Source organism: Nomascus leucogenys, chromosome 4, assembly GCF_006542625.1.
Source record: "Nomascus leucogenys isolate Asia chromosome 4, Asia_NLE_v1, whole genome shotgun sequence".
In the NCBI taxonomy this organism is placed as follows: Eukaryota; Metazoa; Chordata; class Mammalia; order Primates; family Hylobatidae; genus Nomascus; species Nomascus leucogenys.
Genome location: NC_044384.1, coordinates 134,042,705 through 134,055,088, shown reverse-complemented (window position 1 = coordinate 134,055,088; position 12,384 = coordinate 134,042,705). Strand labels below are relative to the sequence as shown.

Here is a 12,384-nt window from a genome sequence, read left to right as displayed (position 1 = left end):
TTTGATCCATCTTGAGTTGATTTTTGTATAAGGTGAAAGATAAGGATCCAGTTTTATTCATCTACATTTGTCTTGCCAATTATCCCAGCACCATTTGGTGAATAGGGTGTCCTTTCCCCATTTTATGCTTTTGTTTGCTTCGTGAAACATCAGTGTAAGTATTTGGGTTTATTTCTGGATTCTCTATTCTGTTCCACTGGTCTATGTGCTATTTTTATACCAGTACCAGGCTGTTTTGGTGACTATGGCCTTATAGTATATTTTGAAGTCAGGTAATGTGATGCCTCCAGATTTGTTCTTTTAGCTTAGTCTTGTTTTGGCTATGCAGACTTTTTTGGTTCCATATGAATTTTAGGATTGTTTTTTCTAGTTCTATGAAGAATGATGGTGGTATTTTGGTGGGAATTGCACTGAATCTGTGGGTTGCTTTTGGCAGTATGGTCATTTTCACAGTATTGATTCTACCCATCCATGAGCATGTGATGTGTTTCCATTTGTGTCGTCTATGATTTCTTTCAGCAGTGTTTTGGAGTTTTCCTTGTAGAGGTCTTTCACCTCCTTAATTAGGTATATTTCTGAGTATATATATTTTTTGCAGCTATTATAAAAGGGGTTATTGATTTGATTCTCACCTTGGTCGCTGTTGGTGTATAGCAGAGCTACTGATTTGTTTACATTAATTTTGTATCCTGAAACTTTGCTAAATTCATTCATCAGTTCTAGCAACTTTTTGGAGGAGTCTTTAGGATTTTCTAGGTATATGATTATATCATCAGCAAACAGCGACAGTTTGACTTCTCTTTATTGATTTGGATGCCCTTTCTTTCTTTCTCTTGTCTGATTGCTCTGGCGAGGACTTCCAGTACTATGTTGAATAAAAGTGGGCATCCTTGTCTTGTTGCAGTTCTCGGGAAATGCTTTCAACTTTTTCCCATTCGGTACAGACGGTTTTCATTACCTTAAGGTATGTCCCTTCTATGCCGATTTTGCTGAGGGTTTTAATCATAAAGGGATGCTGGATTTTGTCAAATGTTTTTTGTGTGTCTGTTGAGATGATCATGTGATTTTTTGTTTTTAATTCTATGTGGTGTATCTCATTAATGTCCTGTGTATGTTAAACCACCCCAGTATGAAACCCATTTGATCATGGTGGACTATCTTTTTGATATGCTGTTGGATTTGGTTAGCTAGTATTTTGTTAAGAATTTTTGCATCTATATTCATCAAACATGTTGGTCTATAGTTTTCTCTTTTTTGTTTTGTCCTTTCCTGGTTTTGGTATTAGGGTGATACTGGCTTCACGGAATGATTTAGGGAGGATTCCTTCTTTCTCTATCTTGTGAAATAATGTTGATAGAATTGATACCAGTTCTTAGAACGTCTGATAGGATTCATTTGTGAATCCGTCTGGTTCTGGGCTTATTTCTGTTGGCAGTTTTTTAAATTACCATTTCAATCTCACTGCTTGTTACTGGTCTGTTCAGAGTTGCTCTTTCTTCCTAGTTTAATCTAGAAGGGTGGTATAATTCCAGGAATTTATCCATCTCTTCTAGGTTTTCTAGCTTGAGTATGTAAAGGTGTTCACAGTAGCCTTGAGTGATCTTTTGTATTTCTGTGGTATTGGTTGTATTATCTCCTGCTTCATTTCTAATTGAGCTTATTTGGATCTTCTTGGTTAATTTTTTTAATAGTCTATCAGTTTTATTTATCTTTTCAAAGAACCAGCTTTTTGTTTATCTTTTGTATTTTTTTGTTTCAATTTCATTCATTTCTGCTCTGATCTTTATTTCTTTTTTCTGCTATGTTTGGGTTTGGTTTGTTCTGGTTTTTCCAGTCCTTGAGGTGTGACCTTAGATTGTCTATTTGTGCTTTTTCAGACTTTTTGATGTAGTCATTTAATGCTATGAACTTTACTCTTAGCACTGCCTTTGCTGTATACCAGAGATTTTGATAGGTTGTGCTACTATTTTCATTCAGTTCAAATATTTTTTAACTTCCATCGTGATTTCATTCTTGACCCAGTGATCATTCAGGAGCAGGTTATTTAATTTCCATGTGTTTGTATGTTTTGAGGGTTCCTTTTGGAATTGAGTTCCAATTTTATTCTACTGGGGTTTGAGAGACTACTTGATACAATTTCAGTTTTCTTAAATTTATTGAGACTTGTGGCGTATGATATGATCTGTCTTGGAGAATGTTCCATATGCTGATGAATAGAACGTATATTCTGCAGTTTTTGGGTCGAATGTTCTGCAAATAGCCCTTAAGTCCATTTGTTCTAGGTTATAGTTTAAATCCATTGTTTCTTTGTTGATGTTCTGTCTTGATTACCTATCTGTTGCTGACAGTGGAGTACTAAAGTTCCCCGCTATTATTGTGTTGCAGTCTATCTCATTTCTTAGGTCTAATAGTAATTGTTTTATAAATTTGGGAGCTCTGGCATTAGGTGCATATATATATTATATATATATACATATATATATATATATATATATGTATAATTGTGGTATTTTCCTGTTGGGCAAGTCCTTTTATCATTACATAATGTCCATCTTTGTCTTTTTTAAACTGCTGTTTCTTTAAAGTTTGTTCTGTCTGATATAAGAACAGCTACTCCTCTATAAGACAGGCCTGCACCTGTAATCCCAGCTACTAAGGAGGCTGAGGCACAAGAATCACTTGAACCTGGGAGGTGGAGGTTGCAGTGAGCCAAGATTGCACCATTGCACTCCAGTCTGGGCCACAGAGTGAGAGCCCCGTCTCAAACAAAACAAAACAAACAAAAAGAATAGCTACTCCTGCTCACTTTGGTGTCCCTTTGCATGGAATATCTTTTCCCAGCCTTTTACCATAAGTTTATGTTAATCCTATTTGTTAAGTGAGTCTCTTCAAAACAGCAGATACTTGGTTGGTGACTTCTTACCCATTATGCCATTCTGTATCTTTTAAATGGAGCATTTAGGCCATTTGCATTCAACATTAGTATTGAGATGTGAGGTACTATTCTATTCATTGTGCTATTTGTTGCCTGAATACCTTGGTTTTTATTTATTTATTTACTGTGTTTTTGTTTTATAGGTCCTGTGAGATTTGTGCTTTAAGAAGGTTCTATTTTGGTGTATTTCAAGGATTTGTTTCAATATTTAGAGCTCCTTTTAGCATTTCTTGTAGTGCTGGGTTTGTAGTGGCGAATTTTCTCAGCATTTATTTGTCTGAAAAAGACTGTATCTCTCCTTCATTTATGAAGCTTAGTTTTGCTGTACACAAAATTCTTGGCTGATGATTCTTTTGTTTAAGGAGGCTGAAGGTAGGGCCTCAATGTCTTCTAGCTTGTAGGGTTTCTGCTGAGGAATCTGCTGTTAATCTGACATGTTTTCCTGTATGAGTTAGCTGGTGCTTTTGCCTCACAGCTCTTAAGATTCTTTCCTTCGTCTTGACTTTAGATAACCTGATAACTATGTGCCTAGGTGACGATCTTTTTGCAATGAATTTCTCAGGTGTTCTTTGAGCTTCTTGTATGCAGACGTCTAGCTCTTTAGCAAGGCTGGGGAAGTTCTCTTTGATTATTCCCTCGAATATGTCTTTCAAACTTTTAGATTTCTCTTCTTCCTCAGGAACACCAATTATTCTTAGGTTTGGTTGTTTAATATAATCCCAAACTTCTTGGAGGCTTTGTTCATTCTTTTAAATTCTTTTTTGTCTTTGATTGGGTTAATCCAAAAATCTGATGTTCGAGTTCTGAAGTTCTTTCTTCTGGTTGTTCAGTTCTATTGCTGAGACTTTCCAATGTATTTTTCATTTCTCTAAGTGTGTTCTTCATTTCCAGAAATTATGATTGTTTTCCATTTTTGCTATCTATTTCACTGAAGATTTTTCCCTTCATATCCTGTGTCTTTTTTTATTTAATTAAGTTGGAGTTCACCTTTCTCTGATGTCTCCTTGAGTACCTTAATAACTGATCTTCTGAATTCTTTTTCTGGCAATTCAGGGATTTCTTTTTGGTTTGGATCAATTGCTGATGGGCTAGTGTGATCCTCTGGGGTGTTAAAGAACCTTGTTTTGAAATATTACCAGAATTGTTTTACTGGTTCCTTTTCATTTGGGTAGACTATGGTAGAGGGAAGATCTGGGGCTCAAGGGCTGCTCTTCAGATTCTTTTGTTGCATGGGGTGCTCTCTTGATATAGTGCTCTCCCCCTTCCCCTATGTGTGTGGATTCCTGAGAGCCATACTGCAGTGACTGTTATTTCTCTTCTGTATCTAGCCACCCAGCAGAGTTACTGGGCTCTGGGCTGGTACTCGGTAGTGCCTGCACAGAGTCCTTTGATGTCTCAGGTCTCTCAGCCATGGATGCACTCTGTAAGGGTCCTTAGTTGTAGTTTTGTTTATTGCACTAGTTTTGTGTTGGTCTTCTGCGAGAGGTGGCACTTTAAAGAGAGCATTAGCTGCAGTAGTATAGGGAGGATCAAGTGGTGGGCAGGACCCTAGAGCTCCCAAGAGATTATGTCGTTTGTCTTCGGCTACCAGGGTGGGTAAAAAAAGACCATTAGTTGGGGGCGGGCTAGGCGTGTCTGAGCTCAGACACTCTCCTTGGGCGGGTCTTGCTATGGCTGCTGCTGGGAATGGGGGTGTGGTTTTCAGGCCAATGGGGTTATGTTCCTCAGGGGATTATGTTGGCTCTGCTGTGTCCTGCAAGTCACCAGGGAAGTGGGGGAAAGCCAGCAGTTACAGGCCTCACCCAGCTCCCATGTAGCCCATAGGGCTGGTCTTACTCCCTCTGTCCCCGCCAACAGCACCCGAGTTTGTTTCTAGGCAGTGGATGAGCAGGGTTGAGAACTTGCCCCAGGCTACCAGCCTCCCCGCTAAGGAAGCAAACAGGGCTTTCAGATTTCACATCTCCTAGCTGCCACGGTTTCTGTGCCATGTCTGCACTCCTGCTTCACCCCCTCAGCCAAGTTCTGTCCAGGAAACTTTGTGTTTGGTCAAAATCATTATAAAGTTCAGCTAGAAGGTTCCTTCTCCCTGTGGTCTTTTCCCAGTTTCTCTGGTAGGCCTGTCCAAGGATCTCTGTGAGACAAAATCAGAAGTGGCTTCCTTGGGGAGTGAGAGAGCCCACAGGGCTCTTTCTGCTGCTTCTTTCTACCCCTGTGTTTCACTTGGCTAGAGTGTTCTCTATACAAGCTGTGTCCATGGCAAGCTGCTCTGAGCAGACATCCACCAAGTGGACATAGAACATGCCAAAAAGGTGCTGTGAGGCCAGAGATAATTTTAAAGTAGACTTCTCATAAAAGCAATTGCAGCATATTTAGCCCTTGTGCATATTCTGCGTGCTAAAATAACAGCTCTGCTACCAGCACAGAATAATCCCTTTGTTGCCAGAAGAGATTTGGCCTCCACAAGACACATTCAGTAGCTGACATCCTTCTGGCCTATGGGCTGTGATTGGTAGAAGATAACTGTCTCTGGGGAATAGTGTTTTCCGGCATCCTGGTACCAGGCACTTGATTATCAAACGTGTTGGTCATACTTACAGGACATTGATGATTTTCAATAGAGGCTCCCCCACCCCGCTGCCCACATTGCTATTTGGTATTTTATGAGAAAGGTATTCACTTAGTAATATATTAGTTCTGTTAAATGAATTCAGAAAATACTATGTTCTTATCACCGGAGTTGGCTGGACATCTCAAAAGTGGCCGTCGCACTTTCTAGAAATAGGGGTCCTGTCATGTAGTACATTATCTTACCCATCCTTGGTACAGCTTTTCTCCCACTAGAGTCCTAAGGCACATTGGCCTAATCATACTTCTCCCTCTCCGAAATCTGAGCAATTGGGAGCTCTTAGTCATTTATACAGTGGGTGCCTTTTCAGGCTACTGACTTTCAGTTCTGTAGGTAAGAACCACTTAGCTAGGAAAAGAAAGTGGGCAATGGGAAGAACGGGGCCAGTGGAAAATTTTGTCCCTGCTTATGCTTAATACCAGTTCCACTTCCTTGGAGTTCTGAAAGCCTACATTTTAGATTAAGTAAAACCTTACAGAAGAAAAGGGCAGAAAGACAGTGCCAAACAACGTAATGAAATTCAAGGCTGTTTGGAAAAAATGCAGCCTAAAATGATTCCAGTGTAGAAGCTTCCACAGCTTATGTGCTACGCATACTAAACAGTCTTTTAGAAGCATGTGCTTTGCTCTTTGAAAGGAACGCTCAACAGTCTTGGGTGACTGGGAGCTGTTTATAGCAGCTTGTCCCTGGTGCTTCAGTCTGTGTGGGTGTCGTTAAACAGGATGAAAGGCCTGTGACGATCCAAGACACTTGGAGGCTGATCCACAGAGGACTGGGACACACCACGAGAATCTCCCAGAGTGTCATTACAGTGGAAGACTTTGAGACGATTGATGCAGGATATTACATTTGCACTGCTCAGAATCTTCAAGGACAGACCACAGTAGCTACCACTGTTGAGTTTTCCTGACTTGGAAAAGGAAGTGTAATGAACTTACGGAAAGCCCATTTGTGTACACAGTGAGCTTTGGGGTTCCTTTTATCAGTGCTTTGCCAGAGGCTGATGTCAAGCACCAAACCGCAACCCCAGCGTCTTGTGAGTCCGACCCAGACATCCAAACTAAAAGGAAGTCATCCAGTCTATTCACAGAAGTGTTAACTTTTCTAACAGAAAGCATGATTTTGATTGCTTACCTACATACGTGTTCCTAGTTTTTATACATGTGTAAACAATTTTATATAATCATTTCTATTAAATGAGCAAGTTTTTGTAAAAAATAAAAAGTGGGATAAGTGTTTTTTAAGTTAAGTTGGCTTAAAATACATCCAGAAAGACTTGGTGGTGGTGATATGTGGGTCAATACCAAGTATTCTCTTTTAAATCACCACAATATATTAGAATTTTAAAATGTACTAGATACAGTTCAACTACTTACCCACAAGCAACAACTCCAGATTCAGATGCTTAGAAATGTCATTTTGTCTTAGGAGCAACTTTAAGAAATGAGAGTTAATTTATGAAGGTATTGAAAAAAATCATGCACACTTCATTTTTTTAAACTGCTGCACTCAAAGGTATAATTGTAGATTATTCTATAACTAGAACATGTTTTTAGAAGTTTACCTTTCAATATGAAATAGATGCATAGATTAAGAACATTCAACTTTGTTTAGACATTTTTTACCATATTTAAAAATATTTACCAAGTTTGTCCAATTTTCTTATACAGCAGAAATTGTTACAACCAGCCAAAATTTATTTCTCAAACACAGATAGCTTTGAATTTAAATAAGAGCTTAGCTCTAACTCTAGCTCTGTGAGCCCATGACCAATTCTGTGGTTGCAGTGGAAATTCCTGGGAAATAAACTAAGAGGAGATACGATCTTTACTGTGCTGTCACAGGGCTGTAACAATGAAAAATTTGAAGAATGAAGTAGGTCAGAGGATGCAATTCTTGAGTATTCCAGCATTATTTATTTGATCAAAGTAAAATACACTTCCCATCACTACAAACTGAGCACAACTAGTTGTCTACACATCCATATTTTTGACGTGCCAACATTTTGCATTCTACATGAAACATTTGGTTTAAACACAATCATCTTAAAAATTCTGTTTTGTTTCCCATCTTCTCTCCTGTTCTCTCCCATCCTCTGAAGACATTTTATATTAACTGCTATGAGATTTATTCCCCAGTCACATAATACAGAGAACGGCAGGGAACAACACAAGATTTACCATGCCTAAGGGATGAATGGCAAACCCAACTTTGGCTAATGTCATTGAGAACAACTTGGAAGCGTGAGCAGACATATCCCACGAAGTGGCTGTGAATCTACATTTCCATTTATCAGAAGCAAACATAGAAGGTTACATACATGATAAACTATTGGAAGTTAAAGACTTAAGACACACAACCACTAATTTAAAAGAACATGCAACATGAGAATCAACTTGCTATGTAGTGTACATGTAAATGACCCAAATATCCACCTCTGGTATCCTGAATCTCTTCTTACTACAGGGGTTATTTGTACAGCCACTGAATGTAGATTAGTAAATACTGACATCACAGTGTTGACACATGCAGGGAGTGGGAGATAAAGCAACAGTTCTTCCTTCCACCTTTTCCAAAATCTCAGGATTAGGGGAGGTAATAAGTTTTGGAAAGAAACTGAAATGCAACTTGGAGGAGAGTTGGACAAGCCACATTCTCCACTTGTCAGCGGGCCATTCTGCTACTTTCCCAAAGACAGAGGGACTTCTCAAAGGGCATCTGAAAAATGAGCGTAATCCTGCCAGACTGTTTTCTTCTATCAAATACTGCATCATCGGTAAGCACTGAATCCTACCTTTCTTAATTATACTAGCCAATGACTTCCTTTTTCTCATTCTTTAGTCTAAGATTTCCCAAAATTTGTAATATCAAATCCAGGCTTTAGTTTATTTGGAAAGTGGTTTCAGCACCTGGAAGATGAGCTGGCTCTGGAAAATCATATTCCTTTATCCTTGTCCCAGAGAAAAGTAGGTAGGAGGTAGAAGGTTTGCTTTTGTGGCTCTGGATGGTGGAGAAAGGTAAAAGGAAAATGAGAATAATGGGAGAGAAGAAGACAGGTTAAATCTGCAAGGGTAGATCAAAGGTAAAAATAAGGCAGAAAAACGCATTGGTACTGCCCTTTTTCTTTATACAGTTTGTTTTTTTATAGAAAAATTAGGGTTTTACATTTACACACAGCCTGAGAAAATGAATAACAGAATAGTGTTAGGCTCACATGGGTAAGTAAAAAATCTACAGAAAAATGTAGTTTCAACTGACATGGCTGAACACTGAAAAACTGCCAAGAAGTTACCCCCAAAAGATTCAGAGAATGTATAGACAGGGACAAGTCAAAGCTCTTCCTGTTACACCCTCTCCCTACCCTGTTACAGGGCTGAGCAGAGTTGGTGGTAGATGATCATAATTCAAGCAACTATTGCTTTTTCTTCTATGGCTTTGGCTGAAATGTATATGCCGATTATTATTTGATTAGTACATATCCAGATATATTCAGATTTTGACATTTAATACACAGCAAAGGAAGCTGCATCAGACACATGACACTCTGTGGCATCCATTTCATTCACACCCCCCCTACCCCCACAGTCAGACTGAAAACTCACAAGAAGGTGTCTGTGGTGAAGAACATTACAAAGGTTATAAATCTTTATCTTCACAGGGCCCTGAGAGTTTTTCCCCCTATGCTTAGGTGAAAAAGGCAATGAACAAGACGCTCTCGTTCTTTAAGTGCTTTGTGCAACAACATCCGTGTCGATGCCGAAATCTGTTTTTGGAGGAATCTTTTGGAAGGAGGCAAAAGTCTTCCTCCAGAGTTCCAGTCTCAGAAGCTGCTGATTCTGGCGGCGGTGACGCTCCAGTTATCCTACGGTGATCACACATGTGCTGATATACCTCTGTGCCCACGTTCCTCCTTGGGGTCAGTCCTGCAGACCTGTATCAAAATGCTTTCAGAGTCTGTGGACTTTGGGGAGGTGTCATCTGGGTGAAATGCTGGGGCTGGGGAAAGAGCCCGAATTCCTTGGTGACTGGAAAGGGATGGCGGAGGACGTGGGGGATCTCTTGGGGCTACACAGGTCCCCATTGTGCAGCTTCCACAGAAGCTCCTCGTTTTCCATAGAGAGTCGCTTGTTGACTTTTGACTCCTTCTCCAGCGACTCTTGCAGAACGGCCTGCTCCGTGGAAAGTTGCCTTGAAGAAAAAAGCCAGAAACCATGTAGATCTATGTAAAAAAAAACTTGAAAATTTTTTCTTAGCATCTGAAACTTTAAAAAGTCCAAAATTATTCCTTTGGGATAAGACAGAATCCTGCAGAAGGTCACAGGTATTTGGCTGGCTAACAAAGCCAAATACAGGCCAGGCGTGGTGGCTCACACCTGTAAATCCTGGCACCTTGGGAGGCCAAGGTGGGTGGATAACTTGAGGCCAGGAGTTCGAGACCAACTTGGGCAACATGGCAAAACTCCATCTCTATTAAAAATACAAAAATTAGCCAAGCATGGTGACATGTGCCTGTAGTCCCAGCTGCTCAGGAGGCTGAGGTGGGAGGATTGCTTGAGCCCAGGAGGTGGAGGCTGCAGTAAGCTAAGATCGCACCACTGTACTCCAGCCTGGGCAAGAGTGAGACCTCATCTCAAAAAATAATAATAACTACTTTTTGGGCAATTTCATAGTAGGCTGAGTGCCACTTTTGCAAATATTCGACATGTTTTATGACTATCTTATGTTGGGGGCTGTTTTCTATTTGGTTTTGTGTTGCTCTTTGAAAGCATTCTCAGAGGCAGCCAGAGGCCGTGGGAGCAGGCTTGCTGGCCTGGGTCTCAGTGTACAGTTCAGGCCGCTTTGATAAAAGCATGAACTACTACATTAGTATTTTCCAGAGAGAAATCAATGCCCTTTTAACCATCTGCTTCCATCATATTTCCAGGAGGTGCAGAGGTAGAGTGTGTCCAGAAACTACACTGGATGTGCAAGGGAGCGGGGAGCTCAGGAGAAACAGCACTGTTTTATTTTTACCTTGAAATTGCCATGTGCTTGTCCATCCGAGCTTTTAATTCTTCATTCTCCTGCTGGAATCGCTTCAATTTGTCAACCAATGCTGTGTTGTTGTCCACCTTGGCATAAACAAGAATTCCAACATTTATACAATCTTTTAAAAAAACCCTTCATTTCTTAAGGCACCTCACGACATAAGCACACTTTGGAGATTTAATTAAGGAAAATGCAATACCATATTAAAATAGTTACAGACTAACATGCTGAAAAAGATTTTAAAACAGCAAAACAGAGCAGCTGGGTATTTTTAAAACATGTATGCCAGGCCACTTAAATATTGACACAAGTGGGTAAGAGATTTGTTCCAGGTTACGTTGTTTTGGAATTCTCTAAGAATTGGTGCCTTTTTCTGTTTCAGTGTGAAATAAACCCTGCAAACACACTGCCCACACTTATCAAAGCTTATGTATCTTCTTATGGTGAATTTTGCTGGGGAAGAAAAAAGAAAGATTCCCAAATCTGATGAAAACTCATAGGCCAACAATTCACAGTCCCTGGCAATGTTTACTATGGACTTGAACTCAGTTTCATGGTAATTTTTCAGCATTTGCCTCTGAGTGGCCACACAAAGCTGCAACTGACAGAGCTCTTAGCATCCCATCAAAGAAGTAACACGCCACCAGTCTCCTCAGGTCAGCTGAAGATAGGTCTGTTCTCTTGCTGGCCTGTGCAGGCTGAACTTTCAAGGCAAACAAAACTGATCAGCGGAGAGATGAAAGGGTAAGATGCCTGAGGACTTTTAATGACTTAACATGATGAAGACCTGATTCCATCCCCCACTCACTTTCTAAAGGTAAGGCTTTATGAAGAGGCGATATTACAGCTCCGTCAGAATTAAGTCTAAGTCCTTGTCCTTGCAGCAGGACTAACGCACTTTGAGTATGTTGCTTAGTTTGGAGCTCGATTGTTCTTAAGACATCCTGTTATCCAGAAGCAGCTCAGGACAAGCCGTTTGGGTTAAATCACTTTCCAGAAAAGGAGTCTACGTTCAGTAATTATCAAGGATTCCCAGATAAAACAATGTGCAAAGAAACCTGGAATTCGAGATTGGGAGGTATTGTCCTTTAAATATTATCTCGTCCTAGGTAAACTAGTCCTGATAATGTCACAGAGCTGATGATGGGCAGGCAGGTTTCATAGGAAAGCTGTCTTTCTTAGAAAACTTCCTGTGCTTCTAAGTCTCTTAATTTCATCAGAGGCCTGTAATTTACAAATATGAAGGGAACAGTGTGTTTCCCTCTCATCTGATCAACTCATTCTTCCACATACACAATGCAAGGCTGACGGATATTATCAGGATACCTCTGGGGCATGGCAAGAAACAAATAGTACATCAACAAAAATTAAATGTGTTGGTAAGTTCACAGCAAAGTCTGATTTATTGCACATGATTTTTTGAAAGTTTTGATGCATGAATGGCATATGGAGCAGTCCTACTAACAGGATCATCTGAGTCATACCTGACTACCAGATTAGAAGATACCAGACTCAGTCGAACAGGACGACCTTTGGCAGGAACTGGTATGTATGCTAGGTTGGGCCCATTAACAACCATGAGTTCCTTTCCTTCCTTTACAAAAATTTCCTGATAATTCAAAATGCTGGTATATCCACATAGGGGCTTGGCTGTTATCTCCCTCAACAGAAGTCATAGTCCCCAGAAGAAAACCAAACCCCAAACCAACACAAACCAAAACAGCAGAGAGGTCCCCCGTGTCCCGTACTGTCCAGGGCTGGGTTGGGATTGAATGAGGCACTTGTAGAAGCCTGA

At 40.2% G+C, this 12,384-nt stretch overlaps 2 protein-coding genes across 8 annotated transcripts in view; one reads left to right on the top strand and one right to left on the bottom strand.

Moving 5' to 3' along the window:
* The window catches only part of PDGFRL (platelet derived growth factor receptor like), a 72,662-nt gene extending 65,863 nt beyond the window's left edge, over window positions 1–6,799 (top strand). The window contains exon 7 of the mRNA XM_003256712.2: window positions 6,283–6,799. Coding sequence (XP_003256760.2) covers window positions 6,283–6,471 — 189 coding nt within the window. The 3' untranslated portion in view covers window positions 6,472–6,799. The remainder of the gene's footprint in view (window positions 1–6,282) is intronic.
* Window positions 6,800–7,449: 650 nt separating this feature from the next.
* Window positions 7,450–12,384, bottom strand: part of MTUS1 (microtubule associated scaffold protein 1) — a 158,043-nt gene continuing 153,108 nt past the window's right edge. For 4 of the 7 annotated variants that reach the window (XM_030812322.1, XM_030812321.1, XM_030812323.1 and 1 more), the window contains 2 exons: window positions 10,575–10,672; window positions 7,455–9,749 (listed from right to left, as the gene is read on the bottom strand). In XM_030812322.1, coding sequence (XP_030668182.1) covers window positions 9,536–9,749; window positions 10,575–10,672 — 312 coding nt within the window. In that variant the 3' untranslated portion in view covers window positions 7,455–9,535. Of the gene's footprint in view, window positions 9,750–10,574; window positions 10,673–12,384 lie in introns of all 7 variants that reach the window. The other 3 variants (XM_030812320.1, XM_030812319.1, XM_030812326.1) reach the window with 2 other exon arrangements.